General features: G+C 34.7%; 1 protein-coding gene and 1 long non-coding RNA gene across 8 annotated transcripts in view; one reads left to right on the top strand and one right to left on the bottom strand.

Annotated features, from left to right (window-relative positions):
* Positions 1 to 14,816: 14,816 nt before the first annotated feature.
* LOC125667992 (uncharacterized) overlaps positions 14,817 to 27,061 on the bottom strand; it is a 53,276-nt gene continuing 41,031 nt past the window's right edge. For 4 of the 7 annotated variants that reach the window (XM_048901716.2, XM_048901718.2, XM_048901717.2 and 1 more), the window contains exons 22-32: positions 25,584 to 25,691; positions 25,232 to 25,323; positions 24,512 to 24,808; positions 24,109 to 24,235; positions 23,476 to 23,666; positions 21,510 to 21,618; positions 18,597 to 18,713; positions 17,688 to 18,293; positions 17,168 to 17,289; positions 16,444 to 16,608; positions 14,817 to 16,314 (exon numbers count right to left, since the gene is read on the bottom strand). In XM_048901716.2, the coding sequence (XP_048757673.2) occupies positions 16,114 to 16,314; positions 16,444 to 16,608; positions 17,168 to 17,289; positions 17,688 to 18,293; positions 18,597 to 18,713; positions 21,510 to 21,618; positions 23,476 to 23,666; positions 24,109 to 24,235; positions 24,512 to 24,808; positions 25,232 to 25,323; positions 25,584 to 25,691 (2,135 nt within the window). In that variant the 3' untranslated portion in view covers positions 14,817 to 16,113. The remainder of the gene's footprint in view (positions 16,315 to 16,443; positions 16,609 to 17,167; positions 17,290 to 17,687; positions 18,294 to 18,596; positions 18,714 to 21,509; positions 21,619 to 23,475; positions 23,667 to 24,108; positions 24,236 to 24,511; positions 24,809 to 25,231; positions 25,324 to 25,583; positions 25,692 to 27,061) is intronic. The other 3 variants (XM_048901719.2, XM_056163234.1, XM_048901720.2) reach the window with 1 other exon arrangement.
* LOC125667996 (uncharacterized) lies at positions 18,605 to 21,201 on the top strand. Its single transcript, XR_007367392.2, has 3 exons — positions 18,605 to 18,736; positions 19,246 to 19,324; positions 20,034 to 21,201. It is a non-coding gene; the product is annotated as an uncharacterized LOC125667996 (long non-coding RNA).

Below are 27,061 nucleotides of genomic sequence, written 5' to 3'. Positions count from 1 at the left end.
TGTCTCGAGTAACTCTAGAGTGATACCTGTGCATCCTTGAATGTGAATAAAACAACAACTGTTGCTATAATGTTGTTTTGAAAAATGGCGTTTGATCTGGAAATCGTATCAATGACAATTTATTTAAATGTGGTAGTTAATTTTAATACTGAGAAGTATTTAATTTCTATTACATGAATATGCATGTACATGCAGTACTAAAAGAGTGTAAACAATCATCAAAATCAACCGAACGTGGACCACATGAAAGGTGAAGATAACGAACAGCGATCAATCTTATAACTCCTATAAGCAATACAAAATAGAGCGTTGAGCAAACACGGACCAGTGCCTAAGAGGAGTAAGCATCCCCAGTCGACAGGTCACACCCGCCGTGAGCCCTATATCTTGATCAGGTAAATGGAGTTATCCGTAGTCAAAATCAGTGTGCCAAGAGCGGCCTAACAATCGGTATGAAATACGTCATACAGCATTTGACCCAATGATAGGTTGTATTGGCAAACTAGATCGTTATAACGACCATAGAATTTGCGAAATGCTGACTTTAAACGAGACTGTTGAAACCCCTGCACCATCAACTTGTGAGTCAATAGCCTATAATTCGATTCACCCCAAAAATTACTTTATCTACAATATATTGGAATCAAAACATACATCTAGCTTACAAATATTTATATTAATTTTTTTTAAATGAGTTACTTAAGCTGTAGTTATATGTATCTTTTTTGGTGGTAATTTTGCTTTATATCCCCCCCCCCCCAATTTATTTCAAAAAATAAAAAATGTTTCTCTTCATTCTCCGCCATATTGAACACTTGATGCTCTCACTATTTAAAGTCAGGAGTAAACTTTTCCAACCCGTGTTCAACACTAGAGTTTTGGAATACAAGTTTTACTTACAACTCTAGCAACTCGCGTTGTTTAATCAAACGTGCCCAATATAACTGACGGCCGCCATTTAATTCATGTGAAAGCCGCCTCTTAATTCACCAGACGACCACCAGTTATTCAACTGCTGTTTGTATCTTTTTTACCCCTCTCTCTTCTTTTCGAAAATGAAAGGGGGTGTAACTCCCATAACCCTCTCTCCAATTTAAAATCCACCTATGACGTCATTCTTTTGTTCGAACACTCCATTATTTTTCAGGAATGGAGTGTTCGGAAAGTAGGTCAACCTTTATACAATTAGATATAAATGCATGCAACAAAAGAATGAAAAACGTAAGACATGATTAAAATGCACAAAGTTTAGTTTTTATTAAGGTGGATTTTAAGTGGGTCAATGTACTCGTATCACTCCATTCCTTAAAAGCAATGGACCTCGGCCCCTTCGGGGCCTCGGTCCATTACTTTTAAGGAATGGAGCGATACGAGTACATTAACCCTTACTTATTCAACTGCTGTCTATATCTTTTTTACCCCTCTCTCTTCTTTTCCAAAATGAAAGGGGGTGTAACTCTCTCTCCAGTGTAATATACAATAGAGCGTAATATCGTTTGTCGATTATGTTGTTAATTTGAAGTGACGACTGATAGATTCGGGCACAAGAACATATTTTAAAATGTGTACTTCCTGAGCCTTTGAGCTAAACTGCGTAGGATGTTACAGATTCAATACTGATCCCATTACACATCTATTACTGAACCCTATCCAGTTGAAATTTTTTTGGTGTCAATTCAAATTTTGAAAGGGTTAGGCAGGGACTATATTTTGTGGCGGAAGGATTGATTAATCAAAAAGTTCTAAATCTGCATGATATTTCGGTTTCACCATCCAGCATATCTTTTATTCTTATACTCCTATTCGTGTGTTTCAGTTTTATAATTCATGATACAAGTAGACTTTAAATTTGGAACTAGTTAAAATTTTGTAATTTATTAATTAGTTGATTTATTTTTTTTTCAAATAGAACACCAATTCTTAAAAAAGTGTTAATTAATTTACTCGAAATTTTGTTTAAAAATTCAGTGTTTTCGCCAATAATTATTTTTGTTTTATCTCTAAACCTCACTTTTTTTAGTTCCATTTTAAATTTTAAGACAAGACCTTAAGAATTTTGTGAAATTTAAAAAATTGACGTTACTCCTAATATGTTCATTAAAACTCTCTTTTATACCATAAAATGCAAAAAGATCATTTTTTAATTTCCATTTATACTTGTATAAACTATTTTTATTTGTATTCTTAGAAAACATGATTATGCATCTGCATTATGTAGGCCTAATGATTGAGTTGTGTTGCGTATGTTGTGTTGACACCAACAGACAAATCAAGTTTAATAAAATAAACATAATTATTGGCGTACCATAATTTTCCTATTTATTCATGTATTCTCCAAGTCGGATAGTGAACGCCCCATTTCGAAATATTCATGATCACGGGACGTTGCACGCGGATTCGAAAGTACACCAGTACATGGCTACAAGAAACTTAGAAAGCGTGCACGGCCTGCAAACTGGTGGTGGGACACAACAGTCAGATGTTAAACGTGGTAGAGAGAAACCATGTTGAGCAATGAAAGGAGGTTAATTTTCATGTAAATAAGAAATCACTGATCAGTACGACTGTAAACAAAATGATGTCTCTGATAAAAAAATTCTCGCGCACTTGCGCACATCCACCATAAATGCCATTCGTTCATAAATATGCATTACAAAATCACCGTCATTTCCTTACATTGAGTAGGTCTGCCAGTACTCCTTAAATATCCGTATATATGATTTAACGAAATTGTCAAATCATACTATTTTTCATAGTTAATCATAATGACAAAAATACGGTCTGGTTTTTAATATCGAACAAAATGCTGTTTGATACGGCACATATACCTTTATACTTTAAGTGGCGACTGCCATTTAAAATCAAAGTACTGCGAGTACTGAAAGCCGGGCTTATGTACAAAACTGGGAACAGGGAACGTTTCAAAGAAAACAAAATGGGTTGTCAATATCATTAATTTCATTCTGATGGATATGTTGTCTGGTCATGCTCGTTTTGAAAGATCGACCTTTGAGAGTTTTCACTCGACTCTAAATCAAATGGTGCAGAAAACAGAATATTTTCCATCTCACTATATGGCTGTGGATTTAATGATCCAATATATGTGGTGATAGTTTCCGAAAATGGGTTATTTTTACTCTCATTACATATAATATGCGAGTGTCTGTTGTAATATTTTCAGTCTTTGCTTGCAACTGACTGGAACGAACACTCCACTGTCAATTTAATGTGATCTGGGGTTTCTGATAGGACGTTTTCCTGTCAATATTTGTATATTTTCATTTACAGATGGGTTTTTTTTTTGGTTATCACATCAGTGACATAGCTTTACTACATTTACACATTTGACAAAGTAAGGAGGAAATTAATAGCACTCTTTGCATTAAATTATCTTTGGTTTGTTTAAGACAATCATACTGAATTTCTTGAGGTGACGATGCGGCTGATAATGATCTTAGATAAACACAAATCTCGGATAAATTCTGAAAGATAAGAATATATTTTCTAGACTCGAAAGGCAAATCATTGGAATTTCTTGCACGGGGATCAAAGAAATATTACAATTCCAACTGCTGTTCCGACACAAACAAATATCATCAGCTTGGAAGATTTCATTATACAAATGCAATCTCTAATAACAGTAATGGCCAAATTGCATGTAAAATCTGGGGAAATGGATCCTCTTAATGTTGATTTTATTAAGAAATGTTTTAAAAAATCACATTTCATATGACAAAGCATAAGGGATACAAAAATAATGTCTAATTAGCACAATCTCCTTTACTTCCCGATACAAATGACCCCCTACATATAACTAGTACATAGTCTTTCAATATTTTAAATTCTCCATGATTAAAGAACTGTTTTTGTTAAGTGTTATGATATTACGTGCTAGTGTCTACGTTTATTAGCCTGAGCCTCATTATGCATGATACGTCATCACTTGTGGTGTACTTGTGTCCTGGCAAATAAAATGTTGAACTGTAACATTAAGTAATCGGTCTCCATTTGTTTGTACCAACGGACAAACTATCTACAAAACTGAAAGATTAAGCTAATCTTCAAATATATATTTTAAAATATTTGATGTTGCAACATAGTAGATAAAGCATAAAGAAAACATTATATAAGGCCTATAAACAATCACTGAAAAATCTGTTTGAAAATGTAAAGGCAAGATATTGCAAAATTTCCAGAAACATACATGTACATGCATGTATTGCGATATTGTGAATTACACGCAGGATGTAAAAAAGAAGCACCACCAAAACAATCTACATCAGTGTAATTGTTACGTATAAATTTATGACAATTACTTAGATTAAAGATTTGACTGCAATGCCCGAATTCGAGGTACTATTTCCACCCCCACCCATTCTTGTTTACTGTTTCAATCTGATTAATAACTTGGAAAAATCCTAATATTTAGAATATTTATCCTCTCCTTGTTTACTTTTTTATATATACATTTGCCGGTTCTTGTTCTTCACCAATGACCAATTCAGCTGAATTTATGACACATTTGCTTTTCTAGCTCACCTGAGCTCAAGTGAGCTTTTCTGATCACCTGCTGTCCGTCGTCTGTCTATACTTTCATATAAAATACTCGAATCTGATTGGTCGAGAAGCATTTGAAAAAAGCACAATATTTCTCTGAGAATAGAAAGCACGTGATCCAGGGTGATAGTATCTAGCGACGAGTAACATTACCTGTTAACGGATGATATTGTAATAGGATTAGAATCCTCGGTACCTAACGGCACCACATTTTGTAATAGGATTAAAATCCTCGGTATCTTATGAAAGGGGGGTTTGGCCGTTTTGACACTATTTTTAAAATAATTGGTCACCCGCACCTTAATTTGTATTATTTCCCAGGTTCTTTTGGATTTGAATTCTGTTTGGTCTTATTTTTGAGTATGTTTCCACAATTTCAGTCAACCGTAATGACAACACAGTTCAACAGACAAAGACATTTATATAACAACACACTAAGAAGAGACAAAAATGATAAGGGAAAATCCTGTCTCTGAATATAAACTATATACAATGTAATGATAAGGAATAAACCAACCCCCAACCCAGGGTAGGGACAAGTTATTCTACCTAACTTAGAAAGGCCTAAGAAAATGAAAACCCTATTTATATTATATGTATATTTATATACCTATCTCCTAACTTTTAGGTTGTGGGGTCTAAAATAATTTAACAGGAGCCATCAGAGAAAGACTGGTGCAACCTGGTAAATACCTAATAAACCTGAATCTAACGTGAGATACGTGATAGACAGTTGCTTCTTCAACAAAAACGGAAAACGGAAATATTCATATTCATTAAGGATTATCTCCCTCGTGCATAGCTCTTATCCTTGGACGAATTTGGCTCCACTTTTTTGGCACGCTGTTTTAGGCTATATTTAGCTCTAAAACTTCATAGTTATTTCGGATTTCAAACATTTCGGTTGAGCATCACTAAAGAGACATTATTTGTCGAAATGCGCATCTGGTGCATCAAATTGGTACCGTATAAGTTTTACATTCAGTGATCAGTCATTCAAAAACTTACTTTGTTAAAGGACACATCTCGTGTTTTCAAAGTATACAGAATTATATGCATTTTGTCTTCCTTATGCTTATAGAAATTAATTGTAATAGTTTGTTCACTGAAGTATTGCGATAATTAGCCACAATATGGATTTAAATCTAAGCCCCGATTTCAAAATGCCTAGTTAATTAGATAGGTAGTCACGTGGTACAGTGACGTCATATGCGACCTTCGTCGATCAACTTGTTGTAATAGTAGTGTTAGATATTTTTTAAAACTCGGGTTTTAGGGGCCTAATTTATTTACCATGGATAACATTTATTTCGATGTTGACAAATTTCCCGAGTCTTATATCTTTTAGCCACCAGTGCTTACAAATAGCGACCCAAATGTAGCGAGGAAAGCGAGTATGAAATCTGCATAAATTTGCGAGTAAATAATGTTTACATGGGATCACTGTCTAAACACTATTTGGTAATGCCATTTCTGTAAACAACTGTAATTAGCGTTGTTGCTTTTCTAAAATAAACAGAGCAATTATTATTAAATTTATTTTTGGAGAAGTTAGATAGGCCTAAATTATAATACGATTACGTACATGTAGCATTGACAACTAGGCCTACCGTCACGGGTGCATTTCGGGAAAAAAAATATAATAAAAATGATCAAAGTTATTGTGAAAATCACAATATTTTTAAATTATTTTATTCAAGCTCAATTTTATTAATCATTATTTTTTGTTATCTACACATTGTTACTTAGGAAGTGGGAGCGCGGCGTGCTGTTGTTGTAAACACGTACGCGTTCCTTTAAAAAAAATGAAAGCATTATAATTCAATTCAAAGTTGGGAAATATCATATTTTATTATTTATAATTGAAAGTTCTATTATCTTTTATCTTTAAATTTCTTTTTTAAAACTACCAGTTGGTAGACACTGCTAGCAAAGTTCTGCCTATATGGTGTTACAAGGTGAAGGTCAGTTGGTGCGAGTGTGTATTGAATTTGAGAGCAGAACGGAAAGCATATGCGGTAGGCCTATATGTAACAGTGCGAAGCTTCGATAGAACCATTTTCTCGCAGTTTATATACGTCTTTGTCCAAGAGCTTGTTTGAAAAAGTATAGGGACAAATTCTACTGGGTTTTTTTTTATGGCAAAGTCGTTGTGTCAACAAAAAATATTCACGTCTTGTCCCTCATACCTTCCTTCGAAAATTGAAAAAAACACAGTCCAAATCATCTCTACTGACAGCAAGTACACCCTTAAACGGCACACAACACCCCAATGCAGTGTTATTTACAAGCCGTTAATGTGATAATTGTTTGTTTGTCAATTAAATCTAATCTGTTTATGAAATGGCTAACAAATGTTTTCAAATCTTCTCGCTCGAGGTCGCATATGACGTCACAGATAATGGCGCGTAAAATATCGAAGAAAATATGCATATCGCAAGATTTGAATTTCATCGCAATCAAACTCGAAAACTACGCAAACTGTTTCTTTTAAAACACATGTAAAGTAGTTTTAGGCATGAAATGAATTAATTTTGCTGAAAAAATTAAAAAGTTTAAAAACACGAGATGTGTCCTTTAAGCGCCACTTTGATTCCACGCACAAGTACTCTGAAGTTGAAATAAAAAATATGCTAGAGTTCCTCATTGACAATATCTTCGTGGTCTTTGGTGATCAGGTCTTCCAACAGTCTGTTGGAATTCCCATGGGCACGAATTGTGCTCCTTTGTTAGCTGACCTGTTTTTATATTCATATGAAGCAGAATTTATTCAAAAACTTCTACGTGAGAAGAAAAAATCTCTCGCTGTGGCCTTCAATTCAACTTTTAGATATATCGATGACGTTTTGTCTATTAACAATGATAGCTTTCATTCATATGTCGATTTGATATATCCCTGTGAGCTCGAAATAAAGGACACCACAGAGTCGTCCACTTCTGCTTCATACTTAGATATTTTATTTAAAGTAGACATTAACGGCAAACTGACAACTCAACTGTATGACAAACGGGATGATTTCAGCTTCTCCATCGTCAACTTCCCATATTTATGTAGCAATGTTCCATTATCACCTGCATATGGTGTTTATATATCTCAACTGATTCGATATGCAAGAACTTGTTCTGCGTATAGTCAGTTTTTAAATCGAGGTAAGCTACTGACAAACAAGTTGATAGTACAGGGATTTCAACAGTCTCGATTGAAGTCAGCATTTCGCAAATTCTATGGTCGTTATAACGATCTACTTCGTCAGTACAACCTCGCATTGGGTCAAATGCTGTCTGACGTGTTTCATACCGATTGTTAAGTCGTTCTTGGCACACTGATTTTGACTGCGGATAACTCCGTTTACCTAATCAGGATATATGGCTCATGGCGGATGTGACCGGTCAACAGGGGATGCTTACTCCTCCTAAGCACCTGATCCACCTCTGGTGTGTCCAGGTTTGCCCAACTATCTATTTTGTATTGCTTATAGGAGTTATGACATTGATCACTGTTCGTTATCTTCACCTTGCATACTTACAGCAAGTTAATGCTTTCTAAGTCCCCCAACTAACTAACGAAAATCAGGGTATTTATACGAAATTGGGACAATAGAAAATCATAACTTTGAATATATTGAATAGAATATTGAGGGTATGAACTTTACCCGTATTTTAATACCACCCATAGAGGTTAGATTATGTACTTCCGGGTAATTATCCAATGAAAATCAAGGTTACGAAAGTTAAAGTTTTGATGATTGAATGTGCTGATTGAACACGTGGGCATATGTAGAAACTGTCAAATAAGACTTCCGTAAATAATATGCTTATAAATTCATTCCTGCTACAATATAAAAATTATCACATGCATCAAATTTATGCGCGTACGGTTCGCCATAGACTATAGACGGCGTCGTTTGAGGGTTTGTAATAAACACGAATACCTGCATTGATATACAAAACATTGCATGATAGTGATTAATCAAATGTCAACCGACGTAAGTTTTCTGCTTTGTTATTTATGAAAGGTGAAAATATCGAACAGTGATCAACCTCATACATTGTAACTCCTGTAATACAAAATAAAGAGTTGGGCAAACACGGTCCCCTGTATATACCAAAGGTGGGATCAGGTGCCTAGGAGGAGTAAGTATCCCCTGTTGACCGGTCACAACCGCCGTGAGCCCTACATCTTGATCAGACAAATGGAGTATCCGTAGTCAAAATCATTGTACCAAGAGCGGCCTAATAATCAGTATGAAACAAGTCGGACAGCATAAAATTTTACCCAATGATAGGTTGTATTGGCAAACTAGATCGTTATAACGACCATAGAATTTGCGAAATGCTGACTTTAAACAAAACTGTTGAAACCCTATTCTCTTTAGAGAAGTGGACAGGCATAGCCTACATCTAGCTGCAATAATGTAGCCCTATCCATTTTTTCTTTATTCTGACGTTTTCGGGATAGGGCTACAATTCCATAGGATCTCCGTAATGGTGCAAAATAATTTTATGAATAACCGATAATAAACTCTGTGTATTAGTCCCAAATGTTGTTTACACCAAAAGGAGTACCAACTTTGTGCTCGGGCATGTCTGATAAAGGTGTTTTTCATTAGATATAATGTACAGCATGCAAAATTCTTCGTCTGCTCCGCCATGCTTGTTATCGCGAGATCTCGTAGGTGGATCTAATGAAAAACCTAAACATTGACAATCAGCGCGAAAATGTAGTTACTCGCGCCACTTCGACAAAAAAAGGAAAATCATATTGTTGCAGAAAGAATTTACACTCTGCTGTTTGGTTTTTAACTTGATATTAAATTCAAACCTTTTCAATACCAACGAAATACCTTTCTCCTCCATACTTGTCCATTGATGTAAATACTACCTTATATGGCATATGCAAATGACTTGACAATCGGAAATTGAAACTTCAGTACATCAAACATGGCGCACAAATATGAATCGAGAAATTGGAATTGATCGAAATTGTTGAAAACGGTAGAATAGAGCCTCACAAATCTTAAGTTGCAGGTTGTAAATTTATATATTGACTAAGAAACATAGAATATCATTTTATTTACGTAAAGAAAGTCAGGAAATGTTTAGAATGAGCGCAAATGTTGCGGGAGTGAATCACTCCCGCGATCCCGCATTTGCACCATTACGGAGATCCTAAGGAGTTGTAGCCCTCTCCCTAATAAAAAAAAAAAAAAAAAAAAAAAAAAAAAATCAGAGAGGGCTACATTATTGCAGCTAAGCCTACATCCACTTCTCTTTGCAAACCTTCATGTTTTGATTCTGGAAAACGTGTAAATGCCGAAACCGGTGACGGTTCACGCTTCGACCGACGTTTCGAACGACTCAATATGGCTGGGACTGGGAACATGTGAAAATGGATTAACAGCTAGTAAGCGTTGATTTCCTTGTGAAAGATACATGCATTAATGTTAAAGTTGTGGAAATAACGTGCTAGTTATGTAAATCCAGCCATACTTGAGTCGAAACGTCGGTCGAAGCGTGAACCGTCCAGAAAAAGATATTTTTAAAAGCGTCAAATGTACATTGTAACATCACTCATTTTCCCCATCTCTTTCATTCATCTCTCTCTGTCTCATCTAACGTATAATACAGATTGCAGATATATATGATAAGAGGATAAATAACCTCCAGTTTCAGGTGTATATGCATGATACTGTCTGTAAAATCAAATCAAGCTTCAATTTCACACACACTATAACAAACAAAAATACTTGTCAAGGTGCATCAGTCGGTGTGTCAGCCCTCTATCACGTTCAGGTCGTACACTGCTCCATGAGATATACTTTTAAAGCACTTTTCAAAAAGTATGATTCACAAAGCGGATTAACTGACATCTCTTATCTCTGTATTTTACCGGAAATTATAAGATTTTTAAAAAGCAGTTGTCTACGAAAACTACATTTCAAAAAATCGTGTTTTTTGTTTATATGTTGTTTAGTTGTCGCTGTTCAGCTTCGTCAGAGCCCAAAATTTATTGGGGGTTCGTAAAGGAGGTATAGCAGTGATGGTAGATAGTAGACAGTAAAAATTATTTTTTTCTTGCTGTTTAGTTGTTAAATGTATTACAAAGTTTTATACAGTGAAGTGTTCAATTCAGGACAAACCCTGAAGAAACCTCAAAACGAATGAGTTTAACATAAAAAAGAAAGAAGCATAGACAAATCTTATTGAAAAGAGAAATAACACATTAATTACAAGCTGCAGAAAAGTTGGTCTTTTCCCGTGTGCTGTAGTTCTGCAGACAATTGATTGTAAACATCTTTTAGTAAATTTCCAACAGACTACCTGATTGAGCGAAGACAATTTTAGATGCAATAAAAAAATAGATATAACAGTAAGCAAAAACCAGTCACAAACATCGTACGATTAGTACTACATACATGTGTCAAAAGGACGAAGACGAAAAGTGTCCTCTAGTTCAGTTGTGTAGAAATATAAATCAGGTAGGTTCCAAAATAATTACGAGTTAGTCACAGCTGTTCGATTATTGTGAATCTAATTGTACATTACTGAAGGATATACGAAATGTTAAGACATTAAAAGGGGGGCATTGATTCTTGTTAAATTGAAAAAATACAGGGTAGCGCTGAAATTGTAATGATTTCCACAAAAGATTGGAATGTGATTCCCGTACTTTTTTATGTTGAGAGTGATCTCTCCTTAGAAAATGTAAAATGATTTTTAATGTTTCTTATCGTAGTTATTCTTGCTAAGTCTAAGGTTTCCATCAATGCATTAGAAAATAAAGTTTTCCTCTCTAGTCACATAATCTTTTTTTCTGGTTTAAAAGAGCATTACACACTTTCTGCACTTAATCAAAAGTTGTTTATTTTATAAATTTTTGGCAAAAGAAGGATGTTGCGCTATGGTGACAATACTCCGGAGGATTTCTTAATGCATGACATTACTCTGCATGGTTGTCTAGAAAGTATTTCTAATTTGTTGTAGAAACGTGCTTGCTTTGTTATGAAAAATAAGAATACACAGATGAAATGACCAAACCTGGTAACTGTTGATTAACAAAAATCAATCAATGGGCAACTTGAATTTGATATGTTACTTATAGATAGTTCAAATCAAGGATGTAATTAAGTTTTCATTTCAGTCGTTATCACAATACATCAGATGTTAAGAAGCAGTAACATGGAGGGGGGGGGGTAAACTTGAAATCTGAAAGAGGAAATCCTAAGGATGTTTAAAAGTGTAGCTAGGATGCTCAGTCGCCGTTAGAGGTCCTATAAAAACACGGAATCAACGTCACGGTTGTCAGTATGGCATTGCAAGATTACTATTGAATCTTCTACCTACCACAATGTGTTATTAACTTCATCTGCGTAAATCTTTCCAAATCTATTTCATAATACAAACAAATATGTATGAATTATTTGGAAAAAAAAAAAAAAAATTAAAGGAAATTTTAACTCAAGCATTCTCCTTCGTGGATTATGGTGTTTTTGTATGTGATATACATGTACCCTATCAATGATAAACTAAATACTTTTGTCTCTGCCAAAGTATTTTCTGATGCTCTCTCTCTCTCTCAATGTTTTCTAATGCTGTTCTCTGTGTGTGTGTGTGTGTGTTTTCTGATGCTGCTGCTCTCTTTCTCTCTGTTTTCTGATGCTGCTCTCTCTCTCTCGCAATGTTTTCTGATACTGCTCTCTCTCTCTTTCTCAATGTTTTCTGATACTGCTCTCTCTCTTTCTCTCTCAATGTTTTCTGATACTGCTCTCTCTCAATGTTTTCTGATACTGCTCTCTCTCAATGTTTTCTGATACTGCTCTCTCTCTCAATGTTTTCTGATACTGCTCTCTCTCAATGTTTTCTGATGCTGCTGCTGCTCTCTCTCTCTCTCTCTCTTCGTGTTTTCTTATGCTGTTGCTGCACTCTCTCTCAGTGTTTTCTGACGCTGCTCTCTCTCTCTCTCTCTCTCTCTCTCTATATATATATATATATATCGTACTGTTCTATGATGCTGTTTCGCTTTCTCTCTCTCTCTGTCAGTGTTTTCTGATGCTGCTCTCTCTCTCTCTCTCTCTGGTAACTACAGCCAATGTATAGTACTGTAATTTGTATCTTTTAAATTGTTTTCTTATCTTCAAATATCGAGTTTATTACAAGCAGCTGTATATTTTATAAACTGTATAATTTAGTATTTCCATTCACAAATCGTCTGGTTTGTAACAAACCTTAGTTATTTGATAGTTTTTATCCCTTATCAATATTATCATTTTATAATATTAAGTAATAACTCTTGCATTGATAATTTTAAGACAGGCACTCGACGTTTTAAATTGTCTTCCTATAAACAAACTACATGTAGTTTAAGAATCATGACTCTCACCGCTAGATGTCGAGCGTTTGGCGAAGGAGCAATCGCAACCAATATTAAAGTTTTAGGTCTGACGTAGCCACGGCACAAGCGGGGCCTCCCTGTCATGAAGTGAACGTTCTACCTCTCTAGGAGACGTATTAGAGCTAAGGTATAATTATGACGCCAATGTATAAAACATCCAATAAACCGCTCGACGCTACAATGATTTTTAATATGGAGAGATTTATTAAAATATTGTCAGTATAATGCTTGTTGTTTTAGATACGGGGATAATCCTAAAATTATTCTTTAGCAATCCCTGGTATCTTTGGCAGATTCTCTGTCGGTGACAAATCCCATAAAACCTTCACCCTGAGTGAATACGTATTGCTTTTGAGTTTTTTGGTCTTTGCAAGTTATATATCATATAATTGTAATAATGATAATTGTCATTATATGGCATGTGCCTATGATTAGTCTCGATAAATTTTTGATTGATTCATTGACAGTATTGATCCTGAGCTATTAAGTTGGCATAGCATAATTCATAGATTTCATGAATATAAATATTCATAGCCATTAAATAGATTGGTTTAGCAAGAGCGAAAAGTAATTCATCACTTATAACGGACTGCAACAAAAATTTGATTGGCTCGAAAATGTACACGTATGTTATAAAACAGCCTGTCTAATTCAACGGATGGTAACCTTCAAATTTGTACACCAAGACATCATCTTGAGAACTGTGTTAAATTTCACATTTCCACGATGTGGACCATCAGTTGAACCTGAATCCTAGTTAAGTAGTCGGTTTTATTCTGTATATTTTTTGTACGGATATGACTATTTTGGACTGATGGTGGCTTTATAATCGAATATATAATACTTGAAACCCTCGTGCCATGTAATTTGGGGTTTATATTTGATAAAGTGGCGATTAGTCGTTAATGAGAACAAGACGTTTGTAGCCGTGGGGTAAGAGTGCACTAAACTGAATATTTGAGTACACGTCTTCTGTGTATTGCTCAACCTGCACAATCCCCACATGCTCCAGTTTTAGCCTACTCCCTCTCTCCCTCTTCATTCCACAGACTTATGATTGCTGCAAAATGATTAGGAACAGTTGAACCCGATATAACCCAAGATAAACGCAATATAATTAGTGCCCTGAGGTCATTCCTATTAATAAATAAGCATATGCAATTGCCATTTCGATGCGAGAGCGTAAAATGTCTGCTTATAATGGAGCCGGTTGTTATCAGTGACACATGTTCCATTAATATTCGTATGGTCTGTTGTTTATGAGGATACTGTGTACCACGTGTTTTCATGGTGCCATTTTATACATTCTTACTTATAATCCTTAATAAGATGTATAACAATCTTTTTAGTACAATGAAGACCATTAACTTACGGAAATTTGTTCCTTATTTGCATTGAAACAATCTGAATCACTTTAATATACATGTATTTGAAACATTATATAATAATATTTATAATCCATATTCCATTTATGGAGCACAAAAGTAAAATTAACACCTTTTAATACTTTGCAGCTTGACTCTCGTCCTGCCAGTATTGGATAAAGTGTATTCCAAACAGATTAATCCAATGACGTCTGTCTAATTGTCGATTGACGTAAACGGTTGCAAAACACCATGCCCTACCGCTTTCAGAAAACGAGAAGATATCTTATGTAATTTTGAAATGCATCTCTAGATGGTATATTTCATATGTACGTACTTTTTAATGAATTGTTTTTTTTTGAAATAGAAGAAATAAAAATAGAAATATATCGATGAAATTTTCATCAATGAAATTTATGTCGTAGTAAAAGAACCATAACTCGATTTGTAATTCGTTTTAACAGCCTACCGAGGAACAAAAACCCAACAACAAAAACAAGAAGCACGTGCTGTAGTTTATTTATTGAGACACTGTCTGACTGCAGTTAAAAATATAAGATTTTTAAAGAGATTCACTCTTCTTCTTGTAAGCCATCTCTCGTTCACACTCGTTCAGTCTTACCTATCGCACAAAAAAAAAAAAAAAAAAAAAAAATACCACTCCTCTCTTGACGATACTCATTCCTATATCTTCAACACAGTTAACAACCACTGTATATCAACAAGTATTTTATTTTCAAGCCTCAACTCAAAATCCACTCCAATAAATGGAATTTTGAAGCAATAAAGCTACCCATCAATAAATTCTTTCCTTGTGAGCTATACGGGCATTGCTTATCATTTATAGAATTTTTGTTGTTTACTCAAACACATGGATATTGATATGAGGCTTGAATCCAACATTCATGAAAGACTCAGCGTGCAAACACATTATATCAAGTAAACATTTCTTAAAAGCATTGCTATTGCACTTATATGTATGCAGTGTATATAATATTATTACACGGATCCTTGTCAGCGTAACAATTGTAGTAGCTGCGAGAGAAACTATGATTTAGAAAGGAACACTAAAGAAATAAGCCACAATGATTTGGAATATGGATGAAAACAAAAACAACAAAAAAAGTTAAGATAATTTCTTTGCGTCGTTGATATATATATAAACATAAAACGCGAAATACTTTAATAAATGAATGATCCATTTCAAAATCACTGCATTATAGATATAAAATTGAAAATTACTGTATCCGAAGCACCTCTCAGCCTTATCATACACAATGGTAAACAGTAGTAAAATTGATAACATTTTCAACCTTATTCTGCTTTGTAGCACTTCAGTAAGAACATAGCACTTCATTATTACTATTACACATTTTGAAGTAACATACATGGAATAATAAATGCAAATAGTAAAAATGCAAACTTCAAAATATGCATTAAAAGCCGTTAAAATAAATTTTCAAATACATATAATAACAAATTGAAATGTTAAAGGATGGAATAAGTTTACAAAGAGCTTGTATACTAACAGATAATTGTAACAAATGTAATTGTTTATGATACTTCATATAAAAATCCGTCGGATATTTGTATTAAAATACCTTTGGTCTTCAAACTTATCTTGTTTTATTTCTCTGAAAATCAAATTTTCGTCTCTTTCCACATATTTTCATGAACATAAAAAAGTATCACAGATGAACAACTACAAATACAGTAACAATTTTTTTTTTACAATGTTTCAACAACATTTTCTGCGATATATACGCAAGAACATTTTTTTTAATAAACACAGTATGTAAATCACATCACATCTTTCTCAAATTTCAGTAGTCCAATCGTCGGCTCATAAGTTCCCGCCAAATAATACACGTCTGTTTCTCGTGTAACGTGAGAATCAGGCCTCTGTGTTTTCTTGTATTCCGTATAAGATAACATTTCACATTTGTGAGATATTGTTTGAACGTCATTTTCATCAATATGTGGCGACTGAAACAAAGCTCCCTGAAAATAAAATACAATTGAGATGAAAATTCTACAACCATGGCTTTCAGTCCCAGTGGATACTATTCATAGATTGGCTTCAGAGGAAACCACTGGATACTAACTAAATAGATATGTGTAGTGACCTACCTTCATATCATGTAGTTTCTTTCCTCCTCTGGTTTCTTCTGGATGATAGAACCACTTGACTTTGACCACCATTTGACCTCCCCACGCCTCCCACATACTGTCTATTCTACCTACATAGGGCAGATGGGGACGACCAGTGGATAGGAACACAGCGCAATCACCAACCTAAATAAAGACCCTTTTTTACTGAAGTACCTTCTTTTTGTCATGAAATACATAAATGTTCATCTTGGTGAGGATCACTTCTTGCAAATATGATGAGAACACTTACAGACGAGCAGTCCCCTCAGAAATAGACAAAATATATTTAGACGCGTTTTGATACTTAAGCGAGTTAGTGTTTTCGTGTACATGTACATTGTTCTCTGAAATATCGCAAATGACAGAATACAATTAACAGAAAATTTAACATTTAAGTGAACATAATAAAATCTATTATCTATATTAATATGCATCATTTACATAACCTAAAATGAAAATATTAGTATACCAAAACTTGTTTATTCAATTAAGAGAGAAAGTTTGCTACTAGTCAGTGTTTCCCTTACTCTTATAGAGCGCCTTAGTATAAGGGCTATATAAATTTTATTATTATTTTTATCATTTCCAAATAGCTAAATGACAAAAAACAAAAAAAAAAACAAAAAAAAAACAACAACCCAACTTGCAAATCTTTCTGATGATATACAAGTATCGATGAGAAGTTAGATACACTGCAACTCACAGATATATGTTCCTTGTCTCTAACAATAGACCGATAAAATTCCTTCTTTGCCTTCCCTTTCATCCCAGGTCTTTTGGTACTTTTCCCGGACCATTCCCAAAGTTGTCGACCCGGTAAAATCGCTGGAAATATCATCAAACATCATTTTATATCTATATGAATCATTGTTTTCCCATAGCGGAAGAAGTTATTTCAAGCAAGAAATACGTATTATAACACGTGGACAAGTAAACGCAAAACAAATATGTTACTAACTAAAAAAGGATTATACACTGATGAAAAAAGAGTTAGGACGTCATGTGAGAAGACAATAACGTTGAAGCTACATGAAACTGTTTCATGATTTTGTACATTGGTAGGTTATGATTTTTTTTTTTTAGCTTTTTGTAATACATATTATGTGTTCCATTAAATAGTGTGCGCATGTGAGGAGGCGAAGCTTGTGATACACAGTAGCTTGTATTAAGAGACAGACTGGCATATACAAGCACAAGTCAGCTAGGTCACATTGAAATCGTACCTGCCGTCTTTGGTACAATTGTACAAGATCTATTCATGTTGTGGATTGGAGTAGAAAGAGTTCTAGCCCTTTCTGTGTCATTGAAAGTATTTGCATCTTGGGAATGCGCACAGTGTTCCATTTTTACATCAGATCCGTCGCCTCGAGGCAAAGAAGGGTGAGTGGACTTGTTAAGTGGTCTTTTACCAAGAGAAGACACTTTCCTCAAATTTCCCAGATTGTGATAAAACTTATTTTTACCTTGTTCTTTATCATTTTTTGCTGAATCCTTTGATTTTTCTTTCTTGGATTTCTCCGATTTGTTTTTGTCAATTTTTCGATCGTCACAACTGTTTTTTGATTGAGAATCACTCTTTTGATTGCTGTTAGCAGACGACGTGAACACATCATTGATGTCGTCATCAAGTCCACACACATCGATATCACAGTCCTCTTCATCTTTTCTGTCAGGTTTTGGTTTCGGCGGTCTGCCGGGTCCTCGTTTTTGTGCTGGTTTCGACTCGGTGCTTTCGGATCTCTCTGATCTTTTGGTGGTAGAATCAACACTATCAGAGGTAGTATGTCTTCTTCGTTTACCGATCAACAGTAGTGGGTTAGGATCATATGCTAAATTGTCAAGAGAATATTTTCTTTTAGTTTAAAAAAGTATTTTTTGCAAATATGACGTAAATTCTTCATACATTCTTTGACTCGTAAACAAAGTACTTTAATATTAGGAAATTTATCTCCCTTGCTTCGAACAAAAACAAAAATCTTATAAAACTTATTTATAAAATTGGAGCTTATAAAGCCTCTAAATTAGATATCACTAGTAATCACGACGTGAGGGAGATATTTTAAAAATAAAGATATTGCAACTCTCAAAATAATTTCATTGAAAGAAGTATTATTTGATGCAAGTGTACTTACAGACCACAGGGAAATCACGTGGCAGCATTCTGATGTGATCGAGTGGAATTCTCCCAGAATCACCATCATCAAACTCGACGTTAATGCTGGATTTATCGGAATGAGGATTGGGACTAGCTGTAGAGTGAAGACATGAAACGGTGAATAAGTTTATTCAGATCAATTTTCAATGCAAAGGAAAGTATACGGTCCTGAAATGGAATAAAATTCAAAATGTCTTCAGAAGCATACTTTTCTCATAAATTTTAAGCACAAGAACTACTTAATGCACGACAAAAGAATTTCCAGCTAAAATGCATGTACTTTGAGTATTACTGTGTGACGCCATAATTCTGTTGGATTTCTCACAATTGTTTTTGTAAGCCCAAGTAAATAAATAATTTCAACACATGTTTAGGCTTAAAAAAGGTTGAGCACATTTATTAGTGATCAAACTGTGAAAATACCTATTTGCTTGACGCCTGTGCGCTATACCGCGGTAGTTCCTTAAAAAAAATCTATTGTACAAAGTCCTCTTTTTCGTCAATTTTGATCAAATTACGATTTTTAAAAGTAGCATGTTAGTGACGTGATATTCTATCAATACATGAGTATTTCGCGAGGAAATGGACCCATTTCAACATATTGTTTTTCATCTTTTTAAAACCAGTAATTGATTCTTCCACTTTCACATTGATGATACTGTAATATTCACCTACTGTGAAGTTCGTATATCACATTGAAATAAGGTGAGTATATCTAATTTATTTTTATGTCTCTTTAAATATTAAGTGAGAGAGAGAATCGTGACTGAGATCGAGTACTAAATGCTATAACTTCGTCTCAGAAAATAGGCTTGCTCTCGGGGAATTGGAATCTTGCCGACTACCTCAATGATATACTTTAACCGTTGTATTTTGCGGATACAAACATGAAAACCAGGATAAAATTGAACATAATGTTTAAAGTTTAAAACCTGGATCCACGGGACCTACTCGCCATGATTATCGTTTTAAACTGGTTCTTATACAGGGACCAATCATGCTACCCATAGTTATATGTGTCTCCGCACACAGAGGCACTAACACACACACACACACACACACACACCAATTTCATCAACAGATGTTACATTTGATAAAAAGCATAGAGTTTAATAAATGAATTGAATTTGCAAGGTACGAAATTGTAGTATATGGGGGAAAAAAGAAAGAAAGAAAGAAACGTTCAATGAAAGATTAAAGTAAATGTAATATGTAACATTTCTATTTTCACTTACACCCCCCCCCCCTCATGGATTCAGACATAAAACGTGCGAAATAGAGATTGAGAATCAATTATGAATTAAAGTCTGAACAATCCACTGTACTTTCTGCCTTCATAGAGGCAAGAGACATTTTGTGCCTACTACCAACTGGCTATGGATCATTTTTCATTTTTTAAAACATAATTTTTCAGCTGATGTCATTTCTTTCTGATGACGCCATCTTTATGAAAAGTAGTTCGCTGAAGTTCCCTATCCTACAAAACCTACATGGGGGAGTTTGGTTTGTGTGCAAACGAACTCTGGTGGAAGTTTGAGGACCAGTTAATTCATGATGTAATTCCATTTCATACAACGGTGTTCCGAAAAGACCTGTATCGATATTTTTTTTCAGGGAATCAATCATTTTACAACGATTTTTAGGGAATGGGCGAAATATGTCGCTTTACATTACTTAGAGAAAAATCAGTAATATAAGTAATTATTATATCTCTACTGATTTTTCATTATACAAATGTATAGCAACATATTTTGCCGATTCCCTGAAGATCATCGTGAAATGGCTGATTCCCTGCAAGTGTGATGTACTAATTCCTATTTGGAACACCTAGCAACTTCATTTTATCATTCTATCTTATGGAAAGTTCTGATATGAACTGAACAGAATCATGAATATTCATTATAAAATGGAACTTCTGGTTTTAATGTTTGTACCGGTATAATAAAACAGATGAAGTATATCATTGAGGGAGTAAGGAAGATTTGAGTTCCCCTAAAGTAAGCTTATTTCGTTCAGTTTCGGGAAATAGGTTGTTCTTGGGGAACTGGAATATTGCTGACTTCCTCAAAAATATACTTCAACTGTATACTCTCCCATGAAACAGGTAACTGATTATGAACTTATATAGCATCTGATTAAATAATGCAAATATAATCCTGATAAAATACAAAAAAATACTTCATAAGAAACCACTGATTAACAGTATAAAAGTCTAAATGATAAGTACATGTAATGAAAGAATCAATGCATTAAAAATTATCATAAGAACTTTCCTCTCAAAATAGTTCTAAAATCGTCTCCGACTACACATTTTCAGTTAGAGATAGCGTGCTTATTACCTTTCATAAATTTGTATTAAAAATGACTACTATAAAAGAAACCGAATTTCACAATTTTAGAGAAATGTCAAACTTGAGGGGGGGGGGGGAGAGAAAAATATTTTATCCGAAAAAGAAATCAAACAGCAAAGTAACTATTGTCACTGCTCCCTCTCTACCACGTTTTGCTCCTGTTTTAAGACCATTGTACATTTAATATATTTTCATAATACCGGTATATTATAAATAGAAAAATAGTAGTATGCTATCCTTTATTCCCAAAAGTATTTCTTTGCGAATCATTCCAAATCAAATTTAACGCATTGTAACTTTAATATTCCCCACTATAGCAACAATCTCTAATTAGCGACCAGTTATCATTATACATATATTGCTACACTGTTTCTTGAGTGAGAATAACTTTTTCGGAATATTTTTTCTACCTTTAAACATATGAACTCCAACAGTAAGTTGTCTTTTTAAAATAAACCCTGTACACCCAGAAACGCACCATAAAATGTATCCATAAAATCAGAGTCTTATAACCTTTTTGAAAAGTTACAATACCTTACCTTTTGCAATTGTTCCGGGGTAAAGACAGCTAAACTGTTGACTCCAGTAGGCACATATTCTTGTTCCTTCTTTCAGAACCTTAGAAGACTGTGGTCTTACGTCCAGAATCTGAAGTCATTATTGATTAGATGAATAATACTTTCAAAGCAGATACGTGTATGTTTATTACTGTTAAGGAACCAAGAAAAAGAAGTCAGTGCTTCGCATAACATTTTAGACAATGAAATGTAGAACACCAATCACCACTGTATTTATAGTCTTTAACATGAAAGAATTCTTAAAGGCATGTTGTTTTGAAAAACAAGAATCATACAGGGCATAAAACCCACATAAAGATCATTTACAATTCGGACGAAAGACGGTACAGGGACCGCTATAGAAACTCTTCAAGAAATCACAACAACAAGAGACACAAGGGCCACATTGCTCACATGAGTCACCTTGGCCCTGCTGTTGTTTAGCTGTTGTGATTTTTAAAAGTTTTCCCCCAGTCTTCATTCCTATGAAAAATGTTGTCCCCATATTGTGGCCCCAAAATAGCCTCAAAAGATCACGACATAATCGGGATACATGACCATATGGTCAAAAACAAGCTATGAGCAAGGTTAATGTTTCGGACAAGACAAAACGACTTTAGTCGCGGAGGCATAAAAAACAGCACTTAGGAACGTTTGCATTTTAATGATTTAGTGTGGCCCTGTTACTCTTGAAGAGAATTTGTTTTGATTAATTTCCTGTATATTTCAATATAAAACATTGATCTCCTATTTTGACCCTCTGAGGGCCTTGAATTGAACAAACTTAAATTTGCACTACCTGAAGATGTTTGCATATTAGTTTGACTAATCATGGCCCTGCTGCTGTTCTTTTTAAAGAAGAAAATGTCTAAAGGTATTTCTCTATATTTTCTATATGTTCCCACATAAAACTTTGATCCCCCTTTGTGGCCCTACCCTACCCCTTGGGCACATGATTGAACAAACTAGAATATGCACTTCTTGGTGCATCCTTGCAAGTCAAGGTTTTGTGATTACGTACCCTCCACACGAGGATCACAAAACCTTGATTTGTGAGGATGTACCTGGTGGTGATTGTATACTTTAAAATATTATTAATCATGGCCCTGTTGTTTTTGAGAAAATTATTTTAAAGATTTTTTTCCCTATATATCCTCATGAAAGGCGAAGATAACGAATAGTGATCAATCTCACAACTTCCATAAGCAATACAAATTAGAGAGTTGGGCAAACATTGACCCCTGGATATACCAGAGGTGGGATCAGGTGCCTAGGAGAAGTAAGCATCTCCTGTCGACCGGTCACACCCGCTGTTTATACGTAGATCGTTTTATCTGTCTCGGCTAATCAGACGTCATGTTGGAATTATGATTGCTTCAAAAAGCTACGATACTTTTTTTTGGCCAAAACTAGAGGAACATTTGTGATATGTTTGGTTACCAAGCGACTGTAAAATGCCAACATACAACGGCGATGGACACAATGTGATGACAAAAGATCACATCGGTCTTTGGGAAGGTGAAACAAAACCATTTATGATTATACTGATCTTATGTAAAACATTACATGTATGAAAGGTTAAGATAACGAACAGTGATCAATCTCATAACTCCTATAAGCAATACAAATTGGAGAATTGGGCACACACGGACTCCTGGACACACCAGTGGTGGGATCAGATGCCTAGGAGGAGTAAGCATGTGTATCATACTTCCCTTCTCGGTAAGTCGTAAAGTTCCAAGTAAGAGTCTAATTATTATGCTCTCCCAAACATATTTTGGAAGATAATGGTTTCACATAGTTTTTCTTCTCCTTAGCAATACCAAATGATTGATAATATAATATTATCACCGCAAAAACTCTAATGATAGTCATATTCCACACAAATAACGACCACTTCTAAATGGAGAAAATAAAAAAAAAGATAATCTTAAATACGCTGTCTTACCACTTCCTTTAGCATTTCCTCTTGCGAGTAAATATAAGGACGGTTTCCACGTGCATTGTCCACCACAACACCATAAACATCAGGTGGCCGGATGGCTTTCACGGCTCCTTCATAGAACAATCCGTCTTTGAAAACTAGGACTCTTAATCCATCCACCAATCCATCCTTGTCAATAGTACACGTCCTGGGTTCTGAAGCACAAATACATGGGATGTTAGTTCGTGGAGGCTCATGCTCAAACGTCCGATGGATCAAAATGGGTATACATATAACAATATCGCTTAAAATTCAAAGTTAATGTAGTGGTTTTTTTTTCAAGACCAAAATAAGTTTAGGAATCATAAACATAACGATTACCAGGTCCAGAATACAAGTATATCATATTGACAACCAAAAATGCAAACCCTTTAATACGTTCTTTGTTTACTTTTTGTTGATTGCAGATATCGGATAATCTCAATTAATGACTGGCATTTATCCCGAGCCTGATTACAAATGCCATTAAGGAAACCAATTTCATTCTCACTCTTATTTTAAGGATAAATCGGTGAAGTATGCATGAATTCTTCCAAACTTACGAAAATGCTCATCGACTTTACGTCAAATAAAGATGTCAGGTTATATTTTCTATACCTGGAGTATGTGGGCGATCCCGGAGCATGCTGAGCGGTATGTTGTCTGCGTCACTCTCGCTTTCACTACTACTGTCAGAGTCGATAAAAGCCTTTGATTTGGGCTGCTTTTTGTGTGGTGGCCTCCTCTATAAATTTTAATGATTTAAAGAATTAGGAATATTATAGAGAGAGGGGTAAATATTCAAATTAGTAAAATAAGGGATCCTTACACTGCATATCATATAAGAAAACATCTTTATCAAATGGCAAAAGGGTGTCCCAAGACTTGATAAGAACGCGTCATCTCATTATATCGTACTACCATAGGGTAGCTATAATTCAATATACACATGCACGCATTTCTCAACCAGTCTGATGGAAGGATAATGCTTGAAACAAATACAATTGGTTGAGACATTTACTTCTGACTTGTCTGTGTTCTTCTGAAAAGTCCTCGAGTACTTTTTCTTGACTTTGTCAGTCAACTCTTTAATACTTTTAGCTTTCTGTAATTTTGCTTGATTGCAGAGAGGTTTCGCCACTTTTGGCGCTTTAGATGTCATCTGCTGTTGACTCGCTGATTTAATCTGCTGCTGTGTTGATGATGTATAGTTGGGTGATGGTTGTGGACTCGGATCACTCAAAAAGATACGCTCACTACGCCTCCGAAGCCACTCTTCATCCAAATATATGGGTTTCATTGTTTCCTGGCTATCCAACTAAAAGGGAAAGACGATTCGTTTTTATGTAGTGGAATTTCAGACACTAGCATATCTTGGAAGGCAAAGATGATGACAAAATAATTTCTTTCATGGAATCAGCTTTATAATTCATGTTTATGACAGAATGTGAATGAATAAAAGAGACTCGCTGTAAAGAAATTGATTAGGTTTCTATTTCGAGTTCTGTGCATGAATTGGAAATGGATATCATGCTCATGTTCTATGACTTTTTATATGATCTCTAAAATGTTTTACTGCAAGAGCTCTTATTACAGTATACTGGTATTACATGGCAGTCCTTTGATATTGTTCACTCCTTATCAAAATAGACCACATATGTGTTAGATAGAGAGAAAAAAATCTGAAATCATTTTGTCAGATTCTTTGCAAAGACGTTGTATGTGTAATCAAGTTCTATACCTTTATTTTTCTCTCTTTGTCTTTTTCCTGCTCGTGAAAATTCTGAAGCTGGTAGAGTCTAAAATTCTTGGCTGTTTTGGCAACAATAGTTTCTAAATTCGAAGAAAAAACCAAGTCAGTAAAACTAGTACGAGTTGGATGTAGAGTTTTCGACAATAATAGCATACTCTAATAAAATGATGCCAATGCGACAAAACCACCAAATGGTGCAAGGAATCGTACAAATAAACAATGTTTTTACTAGTTTGGAATCTGAAGAAAAAGTGTAAATAATGAGTTGGTCAATCAATTATTGAATTCTGTTGCTTTACTGAGTAAGTGCCATGTTATCACATTTTGCATAGTCACGAACCCGTGCCGTTTTCCGACTGATCTTGGGTGCATTTTCTAGGTCTCCCGGGTTTTCTCTTTTTATTACCACTGTTTGGGGGATTTTCATTGTTGCTTGTTTTCTCTGAATCTGGAAGGCAATATGACAGAGATCTTTTATTTCGTACGTTATCGAACAACACTTGATAATCCACGGAGTGAAACAGTATATTTTAATGGCCACCTTTTCCCATTAAATCCTTTGGTGATATTATAGTGTGCTTAGCAAAATTGATATTAAGTAATTTAATATGCAACATAAGTTGTTTATAACATTAAACATTTCATGAGATAGCTCGATATGTCACAGATGTTAATGACAAAAAATATCCGCTATAAATTGAAATCAATAAAATACTTCTAATTTGGTTATATTACTTTGACATTTTGCATATTAGGGGGACTTCCTTTTCCATACATATTTTAGTATTAACATATACATAATAAATCAAATCTAACTTGGTAATTTATTATACATGAAGCCTAAATTTAACCAGTATTACATAACATGCAAAACAAATAGGATTTTTCCCCGCGTCTCCGCATCATAACTCTCAACAGTATAACTAACTAATGTTCCTAGCTGAACTACCGATATATACAATTGTAGAGTATGTAAAGCTATTCTTTGGCGTGCATTTTTACCAAAGTTTATAACAACATCCAAACGAAAACAGTGTGTACAACCGGTCATAAGCATAAAAAGCGGGACCAAATCTTCACGACAGAATCATCTAATTTGACTTGTAAAACGCAATTTGATTGGTTCTGACATTAAGTGGAACCAAACTTCCGCCAGAATTCGTTTGCACACAAACCAAACTCTTTCATGCAGGCATTGTGGGATAGAGAATTCACAAGATCTACTTTTCATAAAGATGGCGATGAGGTCCTCACAAATAAATGACATTAGTTGAAAAATTATACTTTTTCCATAGCCAGTTGGTAGTAGGCACAATATCTCTTGTCTCTACGAAGGCACGAAGAGCAGAGACTTGCTCCGACTTTTATTCATAATTGATTCTCAATCTCCGTTTCGCAAATGTTTTGTCTGAATCCATATTTTTTTTTTAAGTTAAAGTAGAAAGTTACATATTTATATCATATACTTTAATGTTTTATTGAAGTTTTCATCTTTTTTTCAATATAGATCTACTCCGATTTCGTACCTTACAAATTCAATTCATTTCTGAAATTCTGTGCCTTTTATCAAATAAAACATCTTATAAGTGCGTACTTATTGCGCTTTGTGATTAGGCCGCGTTGTAATTTCGGATGTATATTATCCCAAATTGGTTGGTGTTATGTGGTATCTAGTAATGCTTTTGTGTGCGGAAAAGCAGAGGACTATGGGTAGTATGAAGTGGAACCACACAAGGTCACGGCAATATTGCGAAGCGTCATATGAAATTGATCATTTTTAATCTTTCGTTTAATTACATTGAATGCGTTTTAAGAATT

This window comes from Ostrea edulis, chromosome 4 (genome assembly GCF_947568905.1).
Source record: "Ostrea edulis chromosome 4, xbOstEdul1.1, whole genome shotgun sequence".
Lineage (NCBI taxonomy): Eukaryota > Metazoa > Mollusca > Bivalvia > Ostreida > Ostreidae > Ostrea > Ostrea edulis.
The sequence above is the reverse complement of the archived record's forward strand: the minus strand, read 5'-3'. Positions and strand labels throughout refer to the sequence as shown.